The sequence below is a fragment of the Halichondria panicea genome, chromosome 8, assembly GCF_963675165.1.
Source record: "Halichondria panicea chromosome 8, odHalPani1.1, whole genome shotgun sequence".
In the NCBI taxonomy this organism is placed as follows: Eukaryota; Metazoa; Porifera; class Demospongiae; order Suberitida; family Halichondriidae; genus Halichondria; species Halichondria panicea.
Genome location: NC_087384.1, coordinates 1,784,839 through 1,805,861, shown reverse-complemented (window position 1 = coordinate 1,805,861; position 21,023 = coordinate 1,784,839). Strand labels below are relative to the sequence as shown.

General features: G+C 39.6%; 7 protein-coding genes and 1 long non-coding RNA gene across 10 annotated transcripts in view; 7 read left to right on the top strand and 1 right to left on the bottom strand.

The window, feature by feature from the left end:
* LOC135339652 (serine/threonine-protein phosphatase 6 regulatory ankyrin repeat subunit B-like) overlaps nucleotides 1–21,023 on the top strand; it is a gene marked incomplete in the record, with an annotated part of 1,209,744 nt that overhangs the window by 509,407 nt on the left and 679,314 nt on the right.
* Nucleotides 1–21,023, bottom strand: part of LOC135339865 (uncharacterized) — a 45,186-nt gene that overhangs the window by 22,644 nt on the left and 1,519 nt on the right. The window contains exons 3-9 of one of the 2 annotated variants that reach the window (XR_010396092.1): nucleotides 20,733–20,978; nucleotides 20,334–20,484; nucleotides 20,011–20,103; nucleotides 13,993–14,049; nucleotides 3,418–3,455; nucleotides 2,229–3,213; nucleotides 2,150–2,164 (exon numbers count right to left, since the gene is read on the bottom strand). This is a non-coding gene — a long non-coding RNA (uncharacterized LOC135339865). Of the gene's footprint in view, nucleotides 1–2,149; nucleotides 2,165–2,228; nucleotides 3,214–3,417; nucleotides 3,456–13,992; nucleotides 14,050–20,010; nucleotides 20,104–20,333; nucleotides 20,485–20,732; nucleotides 20,979–21,023 lie in introns of those variants that run through there. The other variant, XR_010396091.1, reaches the window with a different exon arrangement.
* On the top strand, nucleotides 437–2,158 carry LOC135339831 (uncharacterized). 2 transcript variants are annotated; one of them, XM_064536115.1, is made up of 5 exons: nucleotides 437–661; nucleotides 725–845; nucleotides 1,197–1,623; nucleotides 1,677–1,748; nucleotides 2,033–2,158. In XM_064536115.1, exons 1-3 carry the CDS (start codon nucleotides 530–532, stop codon nucleotides 1,349–1,351), a joined length of 408 nt encoding a protein of 135 aa, XP_064392185.1. In that variant the 5' UTR covers nucleotides 437–529; the 3' UTR covers nucleotides 1,352–1,623; nucleotides 1,677–1,748; nucleotides 2,033–2,158. The 2 variants fall into 2 exon arrangements, with proteins under 2 accessions (XP_064392185.1, XP_064392184.1); XM_064536114.1 differs by lacking the exon at nucleotides 2,033–2,158 and having other exon boundaries at nucleotides 1,677–1,768.
* LOC135339789 (2'-5'-oligoadenylate synthase-like protein 2) lies at nucleotides 5,023–6,691 on the top strand. Its single transcript, XM_064536060.1, has 7 exons — nucleotides 5,023–5,206; nucleotides 5,304–5,412; nucleotides 5,690–5,801; nucleotides 5,865–5,922; nucleotides 5,983–6,149; nucleotides 6,218–6,265; nucleotides 6,321–6,691. The coding sequence occupies exons 1-7, from the start codon at nucleotides 5,129–5,131 to the stop codon at nucleotides 6,517–6,519; spliced, it is 771 nt and encodes a 256-aa protein (XP_064392130.1). The 5' UTR covers nucleotides 5,023–5,128; the 3' UTR covers nucleotides 6,520–6,691.
* On the top strand, nucleotides 7,990–10,671 carry LOC135339743 (2'-5'-oligoadenylate synthase-like protein 2). The gene is made up of 7 exons (XM_064536006.1): nucleotides 7,990–8,180; nucleotides 8,317–8,443; nucleotides 8,531–8,798; nucleotides 8,911–8,968; nucleotides 9,033–9,175; nucleotides 10,170–10,217; nucleotides 10,319–10,671. Exons 1-7 carry the CDS (start codon nucleotides 8,040–8,042, stop codon nucleotides 10,554–10,556), a joined length of 1,023 nt encoding a protein of 340 aa, XP_064392076.1. The 5' UTR covers nucleotides 7,990–8,039; the 3' UTR covers nucleotides 10,557–10,671.
* On the top strand, nucleotides 11,149–13,407 carry LOC135339759 (uncharacterized). The gene is made up of 7 exons (XM_064536025.1): nucleotides 11,149–11,607; nucleotides 11,664–11,772; nucleotides 12,027–12,267; nucleotides 12,337–12,394; nucleotides 12,444–12,610; nucleotides 12,670–12,726; nucleotides 13,129–13,407. Exons 1-7 carry the CDS (start codon nucleotides 11,500–11,502, stop codon nucleotides 13,340–13,342), a joined length of 954 nt encoding a protein of 317 aa, XP_064392095.1. The 5' UTR covers nucleotides 11,149–11,499; the 3' UTR covers nucleotides 13,343–13,407.
* LOC135339775 (2'-5'-oligoadenylate synthase 2-like) lies at nucleotides 14,487–16,211 on the top strand. The gene is made up of 7 exons (XM_064536042.1): nucleotides 14,487–14,677; nucleotides 14,787–14,892; nucleotides 15,027–15,255; nucleotides 15,386–15,443; nucleotides 15,490–15,656; nucleotides 15,710–15,757; nucleotides 15,818–16,211. Exons 1-7 carry the CDS (start codon nucleotides 14,606–14,608, stop codon nucleotides 16,029–16,031), a joined length of 894 nt encoding a protein of 297 aa, XP_064392112.1. The 5' UTR covers nucleotides 14,487–14,605; the 3' UTR covers nucleotides 16,032–16,211.
* On the top strand, nucleotides 17,431–20,055 carry LOC135339762 (inactive 2'-5'-oligoadenylate synthase 1B-like). Its single transcript, XM_064536027.1, has 7 exons — nucleotides 17,431–17,669; nucleotides 18,455–18,563; nucleotides 18,755–19,022; nucleotides 19,088–19,145; nucleotides 19,239–19,399; nucleotides 19,450–19,497; nucleotides 19,666–20,055. Exons 1-7 carry the CDS (start codon nucleotides 17,598–17,600, stop codon nucleotides 19,901–19,903), a joined length of 954 nt encoding a protein of 317 aa, XP_064392097.1. The 5' UTR covers nucleotides 17,431–17,597; the 3' UTR covers nucleotides 19,904–20,055.

Genomic DNA, 21,023 nt, shown 5'->3' with positions numbered 1-21,023 from the left:
ACTATAGGCACGGACGAGTGATAATCATCAGTATCCATGGGATAATGCTTAGCAACCAAAATGCAGGTTAAATCTGCGCATGCGCGACATGCGATTGCTTTATCAACCTGAAGGATGTGTATATAGCAACAAAATAGAGTTTCTCCCAGTTGAAGACGAGTTTAAGAGAAAGAAGACGGCTAGCTAAAAGACAAAGAAATAAGACTCTATAGAACACCAGGAGAGCTTGCAGAAGGCTACGTACTAAAAGATTTGTAGAGAAGTTATACTTTACTGTATCAGAAATATAAAGTAAATTCATTGCGACTATTACTTTAGAAAGTCAGAATTTATATTTTATTCACTATGCATTTATATATTTTATTCACCAACCAAACAGTCCCTATCAGAAATACACTGTTCAATAATTATATGCTGGCTAGTTTCAAATCTAAGACCTAGATGCTACCAAGTTTGTATTTTTCAGAAAGGGAAAAGAAGGAATGGTGGGATAAAATAGAGAAAGGAAGTGAGGCCTTTCTATAAAAAAATGAGACCCTTCTATCAAAAAAAAAATGAAAAGGTGCTCGAGATAAAGGCGGGGGCTGAAGATACAAAGGAGGTTACGATAAAAGATGCCCGGTCATACGTGGTGAAACAAGTAGTGGACATACTACAAGATGTAAGCTGAAATCTGACCAGTTTCTTTGTACTAAATCAGCTTCAATATTATTATTTTTTGCAGAAAGGGGAATTTCAAAAAAAGTTAGATATAAAAACTAACGAGGTGTATGGAAATGGGTCTCTGAAGCAAGCAACCACAGTGCCTGGAAATTTTAACATTGATTTGGTTCTCTTCTTAGAGAGTAAGTATACATAATCGTTACAGGCAAGCCAACTATAATTATATCAAAATTTACGAAATATTATATTCAGCTTTGTGACAGATTATGCTTACTATAATACAGAGATAATATTATCAAGGGCGAATAAATTAAAGAGGGTATATGCAACAGCAAAACAGCAGAATTCAAATTGTCCATGGGCAAATGAATGTGCACAAATAATTTATGATAAAGGTAGAAATTTTTATTTTCACATTCGTCCGCCCACGATTTTTGAATTCTGCTCACCACCGTGTACTATAGATAGTCACTTGCACGCCCTCTCTTTTTTTATACGCCCTTGCTATTACTATAATTACAAAATATCTACAGGTTTTACAACTGAAGATTATCTTGCTAACAACGGCTATCCTGAGAAGCTGGAAGAAATCAACAAACACATCAAAGAAAAACTTAAAGACAACTATCAACGCATTGAAATAAAGAAAACGGAAAAGAAAACATACATGCACAGAGCTCATTTTTAACTTCATGCCCCCACCAAGGACAATTGTATGGAGAGTATCAGAGTGACTTTAATGCTTTTTCCATTCTGGAAGGATACATCTACATGTACTAAAAAGCTTATTGATTTGATTTCGGCACAGGATTCTTGGGAGAAGAAGCAGCTGAGATATTAATTTATATCCTGAAGCTCTATATGCACCTATACCTATATAAAGCCTCTTCCCTGGTGTCATCAAACTCCAGACACAGTATATATACGGAAAGTTGACAATGATCACAGAGTTGTCAGAAAGTAAGAGTTAGTCTATTGTGATTGTCAATAATGTTTCTTTTATATACATGTAGATACACATCCTAATTCAGAGGGAAAAAGCATGGAGAGACATTTAAACATGGCCCGAGGACCGTGATGACCAGGTACTTCAAAGACCTAACTCATACCTGATTTCCATGCTAGTTATCAAGGCGTACTATGAAGTACCAGAGACAGAAAAAGGCAATAAATTGAAATCTTATGCCACCAAGTAATTATCATCTTAATTTATCATTCCTGCTTTACATTCTATATAACAACAGGGTGACCAAAACGTTTATAAGTATCGTGAAAAGATTAGGACAACTTTATGACTGGGAGTAAGTTTTTACTGTAATATATATACGTGCAATGGCTGTGACACTATACCTTTTGTGCATCCATGCAGTGAATTGGATGAACCTAGAGACAAGAGTTTGGTTGCCATTAGAATTAAATATGCCTGCCTGCCTCCTTCCTGCTCCGTGGTGGCTGATTGCCCCCGCCAACCCTGCCAACAATGTGTACGTCAGTGGTATGTCTGGTCGGAGGAAAGACAAAGGATGGCAGACATTCGCGAAGAAAGTGAACACCACTGACCTCACCAAAGACGTTGCATGAGAAGATCCTTGGAGAAGAGAATTAAAACTTGCAAGAGACACGAATCCTCTTGCTATAATTATAGCATGCACTTTGATTTTTGTGACTTGTGATACCAATACCAATATTCATTTGGTATAAACACAGGCATTTTAAATTTTCTATAGCACTATAGTACACATGATGTCACTTCTAAAATTAGGTACTGTATATGGTAATTTTCAGGGGACAAAATATTTGTGGTTTTGTGGTTGAAGCTCTGACCACGAATATTTTACCCACAAATGAAGCGACCTTGACTACCTTTACCTGCAGTGCAATCAGTATACCACGAAAATATTATCCACAACATTGTCTAAATATTGCCAAGAGTATATGATAATATTATGTTTGTAGGGATTTGGTAAGTGGCTAGATCAGCTACAGACGTTTCTCGAAAGACAGCCCAAAGTCGCGATAACCAAACAGACCAAGTTTTCTGTCCAATTTAAGTTTGACGACATTATCGACGTTGACCTCTTTGTTAGTCCGTATACTGGAACAACCATGTTTACGGCTTCCTCAAGGTGTCCCAAAAGAAGAAAGATACGAATAAGTTGAATGTATATATACGTACAGTATTGTAGGTAACTTTTAAAGGAGAAATTAAATATTTGACAATTGTAAAATGCACGGTCTATCAATGTAACTATAAGATGGGGCTGCCGCTCTCCATAATTTGCGATAGTCTAAACTCTAATGTGTGCGTGTACAAATATACTCTGTGTGCGCTGCTAAATGGCAGGTGAAATTCTTTGAGCAACAACCAAATCAGGACGGTACGATGTATGTTGACATTAGCCGTACAATCGGCGACTGAGTGTATTGTTAATCTGACCTTTGAACTGTTTGACTATCTAATAGTGATTGTCCAGAGCTCCTTTTAGAATGGTATCTGCATCGTCCATCTTTCAACGTCACACCATGCCCACTGTTGTGCTGGTATGGTGCCTGGGGGAGTGGAGTGTTAAGTGGGGGGGTGGAGTGAGTATGTGGGGAAATAATAAGCATACGTGCACGTGGGAAGGGGGAGGTAGTTTTGAATTTACTTGCTAAGTCAGCTGCAGAGAATTTGTATGGTAAAAGCCAACCTAATCACACACACACACACCATGCTTAGTGAGGTATTGCCTCAGAATGAAAATCACCGTTTACCTCAGCTCCCTCAGTTCTTTCCTCACTTCATCCTTCTCCTGCGTGGGAACAACCATTGATTCGTACAACATGTATGCTTGTCTTCAGAGTAACCATAGTACCAGACGATATCATTTATGGGTGCGTATATCCTCCTTGTAGGTGTGGTATATCATAATTATACAGTAGACTCTTGCTATTCCAGCTCTCTAAAGCACGGCGGCCACCTCGATAATATCGGCCATTTGGTTCAGGACGGATTGCTAGCTATACCGTATTACTAGAATGTTTTGCGAGCAACATTTACAAACTTTGCGATGGTTGATCAATTCGCAATAAAAAAAATCCGCAAAACCTAAATTATTACTAGTATTTACACATGATCCTTGCCAGACGCAATAGTTAGATCGCAAAGGATCAACTTTTCTGCTGATTTAGCTCATTCGCAAAGGTTTTTCACCAGCAAAATATGCTAGTAATACGGTATAGATGTTTACTGCACAAAACTCGCCCTGAATGCAGCCACTTGCTATTCTGTATACTGCATGGGCTTCCACAAAAACTAAGTCTTCAATGTTTATTACGGCCAGATATGACGTTTTGGGTGTGGTTTGGCAGATAAAATAGAGAGCAATTATCCTTGAGACAGAACTGCACAATTAGTGAGGTAGGTTCGTTTTTTAGCCGCGGCTATTTTCTGAAATGCGGACACCTCGCTATTCTGGCCAAGCTGCATTGTCTCAAGGATAGATAGATTAACAAGAGTCTATACTTATAGCCTGCATGTGTGCTTCTGACTATATACCTGTCAATGGGGAAAATACCACATACTTTGGCTTCCAGATTGGTCTATCACACCTGAAAACGTCTGTGTTTCCCGGACCTACAAAACTATTATTAGCTTGTAGCTAAATATATATATACCTTGAGGGTTCACATGTCTCTTACAACATCAAGAACCATGGAAGAACTTAACTATATATTATTTGAGCCTGGCATCATCATCTAGCTTGCTTCAGGCAATGGATGCATGCATCTCGAAGCAACATGGACCTGCATGGTATACTAATTGCCACAGGAAAAAGCTTGATATACCCTGCCTATCCCTAGTAGTAGTAAAAATACACACAAGTTGAATACTGAATGCATCATAGATGAATAAGAAAGTGAACAATACGTATTCAGTTCACACATCTCATACAGTTGGTATATACGAGGAACTAAAATTTAAAACACTATTGATGGAGTCGTGATCGTTTCACAATTTTTTTCTTCACTCAACTCTTCACTTTCCTATCAACTTTGAGGCATAATATTATGTTCTATAACCCAGAAGGTGCTAGCTGCTCTATAGACCATTCAACAGCTAGGTTTTCTGGTTCATGCACTTGGTATACTAACATTATCTTCATCAGATTCATTTGAAGCTTTTCAGTCGTTTCGACATCAACGATGCATGGGGTCTTCTGGTTGGTCAGTTTCAACTGTCGAGACAGAGTTTGTTAATCAATTGGAGGTGATCTGTGAGCATTTATTCATAATCTGATTTGTCTGGCTTGTGATTTACACCAACACCAATATTCATTAAGTACAAATGTTATATAATGATGCTAGTATGATGTCACTTCTAAAATTAGGTACTACCCCCTAACTGCATGGCCTCAACAGTTTGTATTTTATAAAGACTTGGAGCCTGCATACATAGATCTTTCTATATCATAGCATATCTGAAATGGCTCATAAAGTGACTAAAGTACTCACTATAGAGGAAGCAAAAGTTAAAGTAGACAAACTTGTCACTGAATTCCAGGTAATAGATCTATACATGAGTCTACCTGCATGACTCAACTGTATAATTGTAAGTGAACATGCTTAAATGTTTATATTACTATCATATACGTATATAGCATGGAGATATCGGCCTAACTGTGAATGAGGTGATCAAGGCTGGCTCTCTGGGACATGGCACTGCAGTTCCAGGAAAGTTTGACTTGGACTTAGTCATCTACTCTTCAGGTATTTATAAGCCGGCATTGAGAGTGTTTAATAGGAAAACAATTATAAAATATATGTATACAATAAATTATTATTTAGCTAAAAGCTGGCCCATGCATGCATTTCCCACGTATTTTTGTAGATGTAGATGCAAGAGAAATAAAAAACACCAGGGCAAAAAGACAGCGCACAACTTCTGGAGGTATAGACACGGGCTATGGGAAGTATTTAGACAAACTGAGGATCTTCTTAGGCAGTGTGCCGGGGGTGACACTCAGCAAAACCAAACCACATGCAGTGAATTTCTACTACTATGGAATTGAAGTGGATCTGCTGGTTAGCCCAAACTGGCCAAATCTAGATGCACTCTGGACGTTTCTCCAAGATGTTGACCGAGAACACCTTTTCGAGTGAGTACAGTAATATATAGCTATACACTGCATGTCATAATGCCATACATGAATCTGTTTCAGTTTCTCAGTGAATGCCTCGAAGTGGCAGGTGCAATTTTTCAGTGAGGTTCCAAGTCAGGTAAGCAAACAATAATTATTCTAAGACATACACATAACCGTATGACATGCATGCATGCAGGCTAAAGAGTTTATCAAGCGTGCTAAGGCTTGGAGGAACAAAACATGGTCACACAGTAATGTGGGAAAACCAACATCTTATCTCATCTCTCTTCTCGTATTGAAGGCATACGAAAATGCACGAGGGCGTGGTGTCAGCACATCAAGCACCTCATTAATTGCTAGAGAGTAAGTTCAGTAAAGCAGAATTTTAGTTTATAACACAATTGTGTGTATCTACCCAACCATGCACGCAGGACAAAAGTTGAGCTAAAGAAGATTGTTAGGGATCACACAACTGTTAAGTAAGTCAGATGAATATAAGATTGACACTGATAACCACAATAACATAAACTACAGTATGCACTGGAAGAGGTACTACACTTATAGTGTATCTACTCTCTATCCACGACTATATATACCAAGTGAAAGAGAACCAAGAATTCTCGATCCGGCAAACCCTACGAACAACGTGTATAAAACTGGAATAAATGGGAACTGGACACAGCTGGTCACTAACATTGACACTATCGATCTCACAAAAGCTGTGGAATATTAAAGTCTTAAATGAGCATGCATGTATAGGTGTAATACTGATCATTAGCTAATGGTTAGCAGTTCATGCATGTAGTACTAGAAACTGGCAACTGAAAACTTTACTAGGAATTAATACTATAATGTTTGTCATGTTCATGATGGTTAACCTCAAAACAATTAATATTCTGAAGGAACTTTTCATGGGAATCATCTCAGTACAAAAGTTGCTAAGCATGAAGGTGCTAGTGAGTGCGAGCTGGAGGCATTTCAGTAACTACCTTAAATTTAAATGGATGAACTATAAACTAAAAGATGCATTCTGTAGCTATATCTATAGCTATAACATGACATGTGTTTCTTTATAGTCATTAAAGCTGAGGGGGGGGCAGTCAAATTATACACATCAGAGAAAACAACCAATTTTACGTGCCTCTATACGTTTACAATCAATCCCATTGCCATTAGAGTGCAGTGCACTTATATATATACGCGCACACTACGTTACTGATAAAAGTATAACAGCACATGAAAAGCAGCAATGTTGTGGACCATGCAGTACAACCACACGTGCATTTAGTGCTATCCTTTGATATTGTCAGGAATACATACCAAATTTACCCTAAACTGATAACTATAACACTGACCATAAAATACTATAAGGTGACATTATTGTCGCGAGTATTAATTTATGTTACTTCTGCAAATGCATGAGAGTAAAATCGAAAAAATCTGTACTCGCAGACAATTGGAAATTGCATTAAAACCACTTGCGAGTACACCAAGTGGTGCATCGCCCAAAATCTATATTCCTTGTTGTAATCTCATACGACAGTGGCTCAGAGTCTGTGTTGAACAAGCAAAACTACTAGAATTGGCAGAATGGTGAGCAGTCTGGACTGGCTAGAGAAAAATGAATTATTGACCATAATTATCACGTATATACAGGATGACAAATGATCTGAAGTTAAAGAAGATATTTTACCTGACGCCAGCTTGGAGTAAGTTCACTCTCAGTATACATAAATATTACGTATAATAAAAATTATTACATACATATCACAGCCTTATAGTCCCTGGGGAGAACCCCTTAATAATGGAGAAGTACTGTGACATCCTCCCAGACCGGCCATGCCTCCTCGATCCTGCCAACCCATTCACAAACTTGTACCGACAAGGCCTCGGGGAAGTAAAACCGAGCGGGGGAAAGGACATTAAAGAACGATGGGAGATATTTGCAAAGAGAATAGAAACACTTAATCTTGTGATGAACCTCACATAGGTCATTTAGCCTTACAAGCACATTTACTAGCTGTTCATTGCAGCTATATATACATGTTCATGTTTGCTACCATCAATAAAATTGCAATAATAAATGCAGACTCTTGAGTCTAATATTCCAGGAACTATAAGCAACCAATTAATGTATACACTACACACATAATTATACAAAATTCATGACATACCACAATATTCACTCCTACTATAGAAATACAGTTCCGGAGAAACTCAATTATTACAACTATAAAAGAGCTAGGACCTCCAATGTGTATACGTACCTATATACTTTGGATTTCTAACTTCATTTTAGCTGAAAGCTATATACATACCAACATGGCAGCCTCTCGTGCCCCAAATCATACTGAAGCTGAGAAAGCAATTGGAGAACTAGTCCTAAGATTACAGGTACTCGACCCATGCGCCACTGTAACTCTACCCTATATAAATATTAATACCCCTACATATATATACTAGCTATTCAGTACTGTGACAAAGCTATATATAATTATATCACAAGTTATCTATAGAATTTTCAATTCAGACAAACCTTTCAAAGTACACACAAAGCCCCAGTATTAGAGTGAATGAGATTGTTAAGGCTGGCTCTATGGGACATGGGACGGCTGTGCCTGAACACTTCGACATTGACCTGGTGCTCTACTCTAGCGGTGAGTATATATATACAGGACTAGCTATATGCTTGTCTTTACATCATTTAATAAATAATAATTACTGAATGCAATTTGAACATGCAGATGTGAACAGAGATACAGTGAACAGAAACGGATACAAAAGCTACTTAGAGAAAATAAGGGCTTTCATAACAGATGGCAGAGTCTTCAGGGCAGGAATCGTCACTAACATCAATCTGACTAGATACGCTGTTCAGTTTCAATATGAGGGCTACATCGATGTGGACCTCCTAGTCAGCCCTGTCTGGTGGGGGGGACAACCCAAACATCCACGAGAGCTCTTTGAATTCCTACGAGATAGGGTGCCTAACGATGCTGAAGCCAGGCATAAGTAAGCTACACGCATTACTTCACATGCATGCATGCTTTATGCTGACTATATAATGAAAGCACGAATGCTCTCTTTGAGTAAATCGAAATCACTGCATGTATGGTTTCTGCAGGTTCAGTGTGAATGCATCCAAGTGGCAAGTTGCTTTCATGAAGGAGCAAGATTCATCTGTGAGTTCACCAACACATTACGTTCAGTAAATACCTAATAGATTGTCACACAAACAAACATAAGGTGAAGCAGCTAATCATACGAGCTAAAGCATGGAGGAACCAGCTATGGCAAAAGAGCAAGGGAGGCCGAGGTCGACCAAGTTCCTACTTGCTCACTCTGCTGGTACTTCACGCATACAAGACTTCCTCTGGTACTGCCAAAAGGTACGTAAAATTACAATAATATATATACTATGATATTATCCTATGGATACTGAAGATTATCACGAGTCTGTGCCAGTAACTGCACGAGTGCCTGCAAGGCACGAGTGACAGTTACTAGGCACGGACGAGTGATAATCATCAGTATCCATGGGATAATGCATTTATTGCTTGGCAACCAAAATGCAGGTTGAATCTGCGCATGCGCAACATGCGGTTGCTTTATCAACCAGAAGAATGCGTAGCAACAAAATTGATTTCTCCCAGTTGAAGTTGAAAGAAAACAGCTAGAAAGACAAAGAAATAAGACTCTAGAACACCAAGAGAGCTTGCAGAAGGCTACTTAAAGATTTTGTAGAGAACAGACAAGAAAAAAGACAAGAAAAACGTTGACAACCAGCAACCCGTTTTGAAAATGGATAGTTCTGAAGGATAAAAAGCATGTGCTTGCTTTCTATCATGCTCCAGTGTATCAGAAGAGGAAACATGCACCGCTATAACTGAAGAAAAGTGTGACAACCGTTTTTGAAGCCAAAACGACTTTATACAAGCCTGAACAGGCTTATATGGTGGTGCAGTACACTTCTACATGTGCAATACTCCGCTCAAAGCACCCACTTCCAACACTGATGCCTGTTTGATGCGTTAAATATGAACACTGACAACCTCCTGACCCTCAGCTTCACTGCAAAAAGAGCACAGAAGTGATACAGAGCATCAGAAAACAAGAAAAGAGACTGATGAACATTGCAATGCATAATTATAAGTGTGTAAACTATGTTTTTCTTGTTCTCTCACTGCTGAAAACGTTTTATTCCAAATAAGAATCACTTCCTAGTGTGCAATAACAAGTGTGCAATAATACTTCCGGGTGTGCAATATGGAAAAATATCTGCACAGTCAGTGATGAGTCGCTTCCTGTGCAATTTGAATGTAAAACGCTGATGTCAGCACTTATTAAAAAGCAATAAAAGTTAATATTTGACACTCCACACAGCACAACACAAAAACTGAAGGAAATTGTCCGCAACCACAGGACAATGAAGTAAGTAACCCAGAGTGCATGTGCATGTTTTTGCTGCGCACACGCATGTGCATGATATACAACTGTATACAACCGAGTCTGCATGCATGCTAATTTTCCAGCATTTACTGGGAGAACTACTACAACGCTAGAGACTACCCCACCCTCTTTCCTTCGTCCACTCCACGCCTGGTCGACCCGGCCAATCCAGCTAACAATGTCTACCAGTCTGGCATTGGGCCGTACCCACCCAAGAAAAGGCCATGTGACTACGAGCGTGGGGATGGGGACTGGAGCCAGTTTGTGGACAAAGTGAAACACTTTGACCTTGAGAAGAGTGTGGAGGAGATCACACGTTAAGACCGTTCAAGAGAGCTGACTAACTTTAGTACTTACATACACAGGACTATAGTAGCACATTGTTAACTTATAGAGTTTCCATGCATGCATGTGTGACCAAAAATAACAAAAAGTATTTTGCAACAAATTAAGGGACTCTCCTCTCCGTAGCCAGACATACAATATTTAGAATAACATGGCAAGACACAAAAGAAGACCAATAGGACAAGCTACATGTATATAGGGAGATAGTTAAGCACGTATCTGGCATCCTAAACAAGGACTGTTTATAGAGGCCATTATATGAGTATTTATTATTATACACAATAATCATCATCGTGTATACACATGAGGCATTTCAAAAGAAAGTATATATTATATAGGACATGTATAAAGGCATCTGAGATATTTGTAGAGGCTCGTTGGGCCAGGGCACCATGCATGCATTGTTTATGAGCACTATAATTATAATTAAGCAATTACTTCTGATAGGTCTCCTAAAAGAGACGTGGTTGACGTTGCTACTGGATACAGTATAACCGAGGCTGATTCTATATATAGGAAAGCTTGAGTTAAGTGAAAATGTGTGTCACTACAAGCATATATATAATCAAACAATAATGATGTGTATTCGAGTGAAATAGGGGAAATGGCTAAGGGAGAGGGAAAATGTCGGGGAAATTTATATTTTGCTGCCGATTGATAGATTGAAGCTCAAACATACGAAAAAACGTACCTATTAGGCCAAAAATGTGAGAGCATGCATGATTAGCTACATGAACTAGATGAATAGAGCAAGACTAGAGGCTGAGGCAAAAGTTTTTTTTTATGCAGCATCAACTTGATAAGCAAACAGCAACATTATTTATTAGGTAAATGTCCTCAACCAAACATCCATAAACAAGGAAGGGATCAAGCTAGCTAGCTAGCTTACTATACATAGTATACACAAGGCCATGTGACAATGGCACTGGCTCTGGCAGTACCCATGAGCAAAGCTAGTAGAGTGAGGACTCCACTCAAAGATGTCACAGCATTTGTGAAGAGGGTTAGAAGCATACTAAAAAAGAAGGTGATCTTCATTTGGAACTCTAGATATGCCATGTGCACTGTGTTTTTCTGCTCTAGGAGTCTACTCTGGGCATAAGCATATCTGAAGTATACCTTGGAGGGTCCCTGGGGCAAGAGACAAGTCTGCCTGCACACTTTGATGTTGATCTATGCATCTATTCACCAAGTACAAACACACTATGCATACACTATACTACAGTTCATGAGAGCAAATGAGCTATATTAATTCATGTTGTGCATTAGCCTAAATTCATGCTAACCCTACAAGTCCTACAAAGGCTCACACAGACTGAAACATAATTATTGTGCATATAAAAAAATTATAATAATTATGTTCAATCTCAAATTCAAAAACTAAAAATACTTACATGATTATACATAATTATGTTATCTTATGCGTTATGGTATCTTACTATACAGGTCTGCATCCGAGCACGAAAGAGGTATCTGAGGAACAGTACAAATTCATACTGGGCAGAACAATCAAGTGCCTAAGGCACTCCATTACTGACATAAAGAACATTGAGAGGTTGTACCACGGCTGGCGTTTCGAGACCTCTAACCTGAACATTGATTTACAACTCAGTCCTCAATGGAAGAAACAAAACTTGGAGGATTTGTACGACTACCTCAAAGGAATGCATCCAAAGAGGAGGAATTTGTGCGTAACCTTCTTGTCTCTTATCGTTCTATGATATTACTCTCTCTAATTATGCACACACAAAGTCAGGTTTTGCTGTGGACTGTTCAAGTATCAGACAATGCTAGTAAAATCACAACCACAACAAGTACGAAATATTTACGATATCTACAGTATGTCACATGATTTATTAACAGGTAAAAACACTTATAAAAAGATTCAAGGCATGGAGAAACAGAACATGGGACAAGCAGAAAAACGGCTGCCCTAAATCCTACCTACTGTCTATGCTCGTACTGATATCCTACGAACATGCACCTGCTGAGTTAGCACAGGCAGAATCACTAGAAGAACTGGCAAAATGGTGGGTGGGCTATTGATTTGGGAAAAGTTTGCATCCACTTGCTTCTCTCGCTTATATAGGATGACCAAGGATATCAAGAAGCTGGTCGAGAGTATTGCTATAAATCAAGACCTAGAGTGATTTGCTTTACCATTATTTTACCACTATGTACAGTAAAACATTGTGGTACAACATTATGGTATGTATATACTGTACCGTATAGCGGGTATATTTCGAGGGTATAAATTTTTGCGTTCATTTTCGTGGAATAGCAGCCTTTTGCAGCATGCATGCATGCGATATTAAATTCAGGGTTATAAATGTTCGCGGTACATGCTTAATCCGCGAAAACCACGAACATTTATACCCTCGAAATAATTATACCCTCTATACATATATACGGTATATACAGTCATGAATTTGTACAACATTTCATACCCTAAACACGTGTCAGGCCGCAAAAACATTGCAATGCAGTAGCCATTAAAGGAAGTACCAAAAACCTAATACAGACACACAACTACTCTCTATCAATACAGCATTCACGTCCCCGGGGAGAACCCTGTGATTATGGAGAAGTACGGTCACTACCTACCCGAGAAGCCACGCATCATCGACCCATCCAACCCTTACAAGAACCTCTACAAACATGGGGTCTGTCAAATTGAGCCACAGAAGAAAGATTCGTTTCCCAAGAGATGGCAGTTGTTTCTCAGAGAGATCCATAACTTAGATCTGACTGTTGACTTTTGATCATTCATCCTTGTGTATATTATTTGCTTTGTACAAAAATTTGAATCATTCTTTTAAGGGTATAATTTTATAAGTACAAGCATAAATTGTTATTAAGATAGCAAAACACTTCCAAGAATGAGTGAAATGCCTTTTTTGTTTACCCATAATTATTATTATAGCATATTTCTCAGGTAATGTGTGATTTTCATTAGTTCACGTGACCATCTTATAAGAGAGCGGTGGTCCTGACTATCTACAAAGCATTCTATAGTTCTAACACATCCAAACAAAATGGCACTATTTGGCGGCAAAAGTGGAGCATCCATGTATATACTAAAATCAGTAACATTAACATAATTAATTTTTATCGAAGAAGCATTTAAGGCAATCTCAGTAGAGCAGAATCGGAATAACTATAATAATTATATTTCCGAGGTTATTCTCGGAGGATCAGTGGCCGCAGTCCAGGGGAATTATGATGTGTTGCATTCTCACCAAGCCTCATGACACGAAGGAATAATGACGATGCATGCAATAAAGGGCATTAAGCAGTTTACAATTTGTAGTACTAATGGACTAATGTTATAACTGCACAACTGTACGAATACATATAATTTTTGCTTTACTCACAGTATCATAATTATACATCAAACCTTTAATGTACGTACATTTAACATCAAATACTCTTCTTAAATCAGGTGTCCACCCGCAACGACGGGACGTGTCTGAATGGGAAACAAACGGACAAAATCCTAACGGCACGATGCAGGTATTGATCATAGACATACACATCTCGTTGCACTTAATTAGTATACATGTACTATTATAAGGAACATAAGACTATAGGCAGTTACCATGGTGATCGAGACAATACATCATATTATTCTCCTGAAAATCATAAACAAGTCATTCTAACATCTCAAGTTCCAAGTAGGACATAATGTGACCATGAGTTCACAGAAGTTATATTCATCTATATAATTAAAAGTCAGCAACTATATACATAACATGTACATGTACTAACGTTAGACTACCCAGAAAGTATATATAGTACAGTACAACCATGACGTAGTATTGCCAGCTGGCTATAGATAACGTTTTCCCCTCAGTTTAGTCTGTGTACCCGGGAGTTGCCTGAGAATGACATGACACATTTGGTGGAGGGTAAAGCCCTACATCAAAGGATGTTGTCAGCGCAGAGACAGCTAGGGTTATAAAGTGAGGCTACAATCAGTGCCACACACAGACCTTCAAATAACAGTGACAGGATAGAGATACAGAATGGCTCACCCGGACATTTTAAACCACAGAAGAGCTAAAGAGGCAGTTAACGAGATTGCTATGCTACTCAAGGTAAATACATAATAAAATTCATACTAAACCTAAACCACAAGTTGTATCAAGTACTTGGAAATAGTATGACCTACTATTAATACTCTTTGTACATGATGTACGTACAAAGGATAACCAACCAATTGCCATCGGTGAAGTGGTAAAAGCAGGCTCTCTAGGGCATGGAACAGCCGTCCCGGGGGACTTTGACCTCGACCTGGTCATTTACTCACCAGGTAGGCCAAAACAGAGTTACCTGAATTAGCTATGGTATGATAAGCATTGCGTTTTGGTCGCAAATATCTTGTGACAAGTTTGTGAAGAGTTGCAAGTTTTGTGTCGCTTATAGCTACACACAATTTCAATTCAGATGTTGATACGCATACGATGCGGTACAAGGGATTTGGTAAGTGGCTAGATCAGCTGGAGACGTTTCTCGAAAGACAGCCCAAAGTCGTGATAACCAAACGGACCAAGTTTTCCGTCCAGTTTAAGTTTGACGACATTATCGATGTTGACCTCCTGGTTAGTCCGTACTGGAACAACCAACACGACTTTTACGACTTCCTCCGAGGTGTCCCAAAAGAAGAAAGATACGAGTGAGTACAGTTAACAGTATATATAGCAGGTAATTTAAACGGACAAATTACATTGCAATTGCAAATACATGGCCATTCCACGCATACAAAGGTGGGGCTGCAGTTTTTAGATATTGCTGTACGTGTGCAGGTACTCTGTGTGTGCAGCTAAATGGCAGGTGGAGTTCTTTGAGCAACAACCTAACCAGGTACTGTATAGCCTAAGGCATGATCGACAATTACACTGAGCTACAGGTGAAGGAGCTTATCAAGCGTGCAAAGGCTTGGCGTAACAAGCTCTGGTCCGAAAGGAAGCTGTCCAACAAGCCCAAGTCCTACCTCATCTCTTTACTCGTACTCAACGCCTACGAGAAGGCCACAAAGAGAATGGGAACTTCCAACACAAGGAGGATCGCCGAAGCGTAAGCTAAAAACACTTTAAACTACACAAATGATATGTATATACACACTATAGCACAATGGATGAGCTGAAGAATCTCCTCCTTAACCGCCACGGCATAGAGTAAGTCAGCAATATATGGTACGTATTAATTTATCTCATGTATGATTGCATTGCATACAGTATCTACTGGGAGAAGTTTTATAGCGTGGGTGGAGGTATGCCCTCTGGTCCCAACCTCTTCCCAACTTCACTGCCGCGTATCGTTGACCCGGCCAACCCAGCCAATAATCTGTATGACACGGGCGTCGCCAAGAGTCGTGGTCAGAGAGGCGACGGGTGGTCTGAGCTGGTAGAGAACATACACTCAGTGGACCTGCTACAGCGTCTAGTGTAGCCAAGCATGACTTGGAACTACAAAACATTAACCTGTGTGCTTAGAGTATCAGGTGTGTATATATACATTGTAATGTAAGACTAGTTGCCTAGTTATAATAGCTTCAGAGACAAATTTGTGTAAATGATAAAACCGAATGTAAAATGTACATTCGTAAAGCAAACGTGATTTATTGTATACTACCATGCACAATTTTACGTACACGGAAGGCGACACAGTAAGTACCAGAATGACATGGCATATTGGCAAATAAAGCCCCTATATACATCAAAGGATAGCTGTGCCCTACTACCATAGTTCGTTATTCATTGTATGCCTCCACAAAGCCATGAATACTGGTAGTAAATTCATCTGCATCAAATTTTCCATGAAAATATTTTCTGCAAGTCATAGTAGCAGTTCAAACAAACAACCCAAATTCCAAGTATACTATAAAACCTCCCATGCATGCACACACCCACACAAACACATAATCAAGTGACATCTGTACAATGAAGTACACCGTAGGTACATGTACATAACTAGTGTTCAAGCTGGCGCTGTGCTAATGCCTCTCGCCATGTTTTTGCTTTCGCTGAAAAGTATTAGAGTGTTATATTAGTTTCTATAATGAATTTTATATTAAAGTTAGCTTATCTATATAAAGTCACTGAGAAGAAAAGACTTATTTACATGCATCTATTGTTGTATTATGTGGCTTACTAGGACCTCAAGAAAGAAAAAAATTGATTCTTCCAAGATCTGTAGTTCAGTGTATATAATATCTAAGAAGAAAAGACCTGTGTACATGCATATTGTTATCTATATTGTTATATGGTAGTGTTTTGTGGCTTACCAGGCCTTCAAGACAAAGATGATTCTGCCAGGAGGATCTGGATCTGGATCTTGGATATTATTATTTTCTCACACGTGGGGAATGAGCGCGCATGCGCATTACATACACAGGAATAATTAAAGGGTGTGTCCAAAGAGATCAATTTCACAAATGGCTACTGCTAGCTAGCTGTTTTAACAGATATTTTCTGAGTATTGTAGCTAACAAAAAGCTAGCGCTTTAGTGCAAGGCTAACTCATATGTTGAATAGAAAGTTTGTGCGGACAGATGATGCTATGAAAGATTCTGAAGAGACTGCAACAGCCTTCAATGTGAGTCAAACTAGCCATAACTCGAGAAAGAAGCTTTAGTTTGCAAATCCACGAATCAAAATCCAAGAGAACGTGGCTAGAAGCCTATAGAAGCTGTTAGTTTTTGTCGCATTGCAACCGTTGAGCAGTTACAGCTGGAACAGACACACAGACACACACACACACAGTCAGCATTACCGTATCCCTCGTGCGGCTACGCCTCGAGGCATAATTATTACATGAAGTAGGTTTCATCATCATGTGACTATTCTTGGCTTGTCTACAAAATTAGCACGTCATCCTCATGATTAATCATTCTAATATTAGCCAAATATGAATACTGTTCGTAGGAAAATGGGGAAACCCACAACCATTGACTAACCTATATAACAGCTGACTGGTATATAGAAGTTGACCAGTGAAAAGAAAAAGAGAGAGAAGATGGCAAGGAACAAGGACATCACATTTGATGATGCTATGAGAGTTGTGGATGAGCTTGCAAGAGAAATAAAAGTAAGTCAGGATCGATAGTCGATATCAGTGCCACTGATGTGCCCAGGTGGTGGCTAATTCCAATCACACAAATTGCCTGTGGTTTAGCATATTAGTATTATGTGGTAAAACTGTGCCTATAAGAGGTGGTTATTTTTGTCTAGAGCAATTTTATCGAGGTAGTTTGTACCATAGATTGAAGAGTTAGAGGGATAGGAAACGGAGTGGTGCACGTGATGATTTTACATTGAATCTGCAGTGGAGCCACGAAAATTATCCGCATTACGCCCTATGAACGAGGCTATTAAGCACATTTTTGCCGGGTACCCAAAGCTGTGTTTCCTCGAGACATCATCTCTTTCAGCAACTTATAACACCCCTATAGTCCATGAGCCACGTGTATAGTACTTGCTAATGACTGACCACACCCAGTAAAAAGAGACTTTCCAATAAAGTTATATGTTCCCAAGGCTGTTTTAGAGCTATTGGAACATGTAACGTGTAAGCGTGCTGGTTATGACTACTACAATAGGTATAGACCTAGAAATATAAGTGAGTTGCACGGACTAAGCACAGTTACTTGTAGTTTATTATGCACTGGGTGTAGAAATAGATATTGTTGTGATGGCCTCGATTAAACCGCAGCGTAGCGCGGATGTTACTCGAGATACAAACCGTTTCCTATCCCTCTAACTCTTCAATCTATGTTTGTACTAATCACCACGACCAGGGTGGGAACATATCTGTGTCACATTTACTACATGTATATAATTATGGTAACTAGCATGAACACATATATTCACTAGCATCATAGACATGGCCTGAACAGAGTCCAGGTGCTCAAGGCTGGCTCCCTTGGTCAGTACACAGCCATTCCAGGCAACTTCGATGTGGACCTAGTGGTCTACTCAGAGAGTAAGTTACTCACTTGGCTGCCCTACAAACAATATTTTTCGTGCAGCAAATACATATGCTGAGATAAAATGTCGATACTCTACACATAATCATTACATAACAAACCTCGCTATACATAATTATAGGAAACCTCAAATAGCGGAAGGGGGCTTACTTTAATTAATGAGACTCAAGTACACTTAATTATACAGGTGTGGATCCAGACACTGTCCTGAGTGAAGGATATCGTACGCCTCTACACAAACTGCGAAGCTTTTTGGGAGGTCTACGGAGTGTCATGCTTCAAACACCACTAAAAATGTCTGTGTCACTGAAATACAAGACATATGACCAGCAAGATCGAGAGCTATCGATAGACGTTGACGTCTTGGTCAGCCCAAAATGGGAGAATCCAGCAGATCTCTATGACTACCTGAGGAAAGCCAAACAAGACGGAGCAAAACCTGCCCAATTATTTCGGTAAGCTAAACACACAATAACAACACAACAAGTGTTGAGTTGTAACACTATACCATGCACATTAGATTCTCAGTGAATGCTTCAAAATGGCAGGTTGCATTTATTGAAAAGCAGGATGATAAAGTGAGTATACACATGTACAATGTCACGAATCTGACACACATGTATACAGTAGCTAGGGCATGCGTTTCAATTTGTATACTTAAAATCCTACAGGCTAAAGAACTTATTCGCCGTGCTAAGGCGTGGAGGAACAAAGAATGGCCTGAGGGGAAGCTATGTACTGGAAGGCCAAAGAGTTATCTCATCTCAATTGTGGTGCTTAGAGCTTATGAGCTGGCATTGAAACAGCACTATGGTGGAACTATTGAGCAACGGTAGGGGAACTCCCTTGTGTACAAATAATTATTAGCTTCCGTTTCTACAGAACAACAGCCACTTTGAAGCAGATAGTGAAATCTCACCTAACAGCGGAGTACGTTGAGTCTAAAACTAGCCACACGCACTATATGTGTTAGCGAATTGTGAAAACTAACATAATCACATTATTTTGCTTAGACAAATGACTAAAGTCAACACATGCAGAATTTCAGTGTCAAACGTTTCTTTCACAAGGTATTTTCCAATCTATGCATGCACACAGTATCTATTGGGTTGACTACTACAAACCAGGGGACTACCCAGACTTGTTTCCAGCCAGGCTCCCCCGTATCGTTGACCCTGCCAACCCGGCCAACAACCTCCACAACACAGGCATAATCGGAGGCAGCACCTACACCTCACACTCGTACTACGAGCAGGGAGACGGCAATTGGACGCAGCTGGTTGGAAAAATTGAGTCTGTCGATTTGACCAAAACTATTGAACAGATACAAGCCTAAATTACGTTTTTAAACCACCGAGCACAGACTTAGCTATAACAAAGCACCTTTTTGTATTGTGTATGTTGACATTAGCCGTACAGTCAGTTAGTGCATGTTAACCTGACCTTTAATTTGTTTGACCATTTTGGTAGTGAGTTTTTTTATCCGCATCGTCCATCTTCCAACACCACTCCGTGCCCACTGGGTTGGTATAGTGCCTGCATGGGGGGAGTGCATGGAGCGTTAATTGGGGGGGAGGATATGTGGGGAAACAATTCCTGGGGGAGAGGGGGAGTCATTTTGAATTCACGAAACTTACTTTCCAAATTCACTACAGAGAATTAAGGTATATTAATCAGACTATAGTGAGAGATGGCAAAAACCAACCTCCTTATAACTATAGGTCACAGCACCTGGGAGACGAGAAATATTACCACAGAAGACGCACCTGTTGGTGCAGGCCAGACCAGGTGTGGTTTCCATGTATCAATGGCTCTCGATACTGTAGAACAAATACTTGTGACAATCACCCCTCCCCCTCAGAACAGACTTGGTCCATAGATACATCTTCACCCCGGAGGAACCAACCACAAGATAGCCTACAGAGGGTAGATAATCAACATCATGTAGACATTGGGCCTACTAAAGTTTGAACCCCTGTGACAACAGTACAAACACCATGCACAGTGGCAGAACATTCTAAAAAGCGGCAGAATCGACACCACAGAAAGTTACTGGTAATGGTCTCAGAATTAGAGACAGTCTGCACAGAACACTTCTCAGACCGCCCGTCTATTAAATATCATCACTGACCACACACACTTCTTTCCGACACACCCACACACACCTTGCTTGGTGAGGTGCTGCCTCAAGGCGAGGGTCACCATTTTCTTCCACTCCCTCAATCAGTTCTTTTCCTCACTTTATCCTCCTCTTGCGTGGGAACAACCATTGAATCTTATGCTTGTCCTCAGAGTAACCATGCACAGTAGCGGACGATATATTGATGCATATCCTCTTGTAGTGAGACGTAACTCAGCTCCTCAATTTTCCTCCCAGCCTCGAGTCATATTTTCCTAGAATCCAGAACGTGCTGCAGATATCATCATACAATAGGTCGTTGGGGTCACTTGATGCA

What these genes read in the sequence shown, in the direction of transcription:
- LOC135339789 (XM_064536060.1), top strand. Translation starts at nt 5,129, where the DNA reads ATGGCTCATAAAGTGACTAAAGTACTCACTATAGAGGAAGCAAAAGTT. An exon ending in GACCGAGAACACCTTTTCGA is followed by an intron (nt 5,802 to 5,864) that starts GTGAGTACAGTA and finishes AATCTGTTTCAG; the next exon opens with TTTCTCAGTGAATGCCTCGA. An exon ending in AGGGATCACACAACTGTTAA is followed by an intron (nt 6,266 to 6,320) that starts GTAAGTCAGATG and finishes CATAAACTACAG; the next exon opens with TATGCACTGGAAGAGGTACT.
- LOC135339759 (XM_064536025.1), top strand. Translation starts at nt 11,500, where the DNA reads ATGGCACTGGCTCTGGCAGTACCCATGAGCAAAGCTAGTAGAGTGAGG. An exon ending in CATCCAAAGAGGAGGAATTT is followed by an intron (nt 12,268 to 12,336) that starts GTGCGTAACCTT and finishes ACACAAAGTCAG; the next exon opens with GTTTTGCTGTGGACTGTTCA. An exon ending in TAAAATCACAACCACAACAA is followed by an intron (nt 12,395 to 12,443) that starts GTACGAAATATT and finishes ATTTATTAACAG; the next exon opens with GTAAAAACACTTATAAAAAG.
- LOC135339762 (XM_064536027.1), top strand. Translation starts at nt 17,598, where the DNA reads ATGGCAAGGAACAAGGACATCACATTTGATGATGCTATGAGAGTTGTG. An exon ending in AGCTTGCAAGAGAAATAAAA is followed by an intron (nt 17,670 to 18,454) that starts GTAAGTCAGGAT and finishes TATATTCACTAG; the next exon opens with CATCATAGACATGGCCTGAA. An exon ending in GGTGGAACTATTGAGCAACG is followed by an intron (nt 19,400 to 19,449) that starts GTAGGGGAACTC and finishes CCGTTTCTACAG; the next exon opens with AACAACAGCCACTTTGAAGC.
- LOC135339775 (XM_064536042.1), top strand. Translation starts at nt 14,606, where the DNA reads ATGGCTCACCCGGACATTTTAAACCACAGAAGAGCTAAAGAGGCAGTT. An exon ending in CCTGGTCATTTACTCACCAG is followed by an intron (nt 14,893 to 15,026) that starts GTAGGCCAAAAC and finishes ATTTCAATTCAG; the next exon opens with ATGTTGATACGCATACGATG. An exon ending in CCAAAAGAAGAAAGATACGA is followed by an intron (nt 15,256 to 15,385) that starts GTGAGTACAGTT and finishes GTACGTGTGCAG; the next exon opens with GTACTCTGTGTGTGCAGCTA.
- LOC135339743 (XM_064536006.1), top strand. Translation starts at nt 8,040, where the DNA reads ATGTGTATACGTACCTATATACTTTGGATTTCTAACTTCATTTTAGCT. An exon ending in GATGCTGAAGCCAGGCATAA is followed by an intron (nt 8,799 to 8,910) that starts GTAAGCTACACG and finishes TGGTTTCTGCAG; the next exon opens with GTTCAGTGTGAATGCATCCA. An exon ending in TGAAGGAGCAAGATTCATCT is followed by an intron (nt 8,969 to 9,032) that starts GTGAGTTCACCA and finishes AACAAACATAAG; the next exon opens with GTGAAGCAGCTAATCATACG.
- LOC135339831 (XM_064536115.1), top strand. Translation starts at nt 530, where the DNA reads ATGAGACCCTTCTATCAAAAAAAAAATGAAAAGGTGCTCGAGATAAAG. An exon ending in TAGTGGACATACTACAAGAT is followed by an intron (nt 662 to 724) that starts GTAAGCTGAAAT and finishes TATTTTTTGCAG; the next exon opens with AAAGGGGAATTTCAAAAAAA. An exon ending in TTTGGTTCTCTTCTTAGAGA is followed by an intron (nt 846 to 1,196) that starts GTAAGTATACAT and finishes AAATATCTACAG; the next exon opens with GTTTTACAACTGAAGATTAT.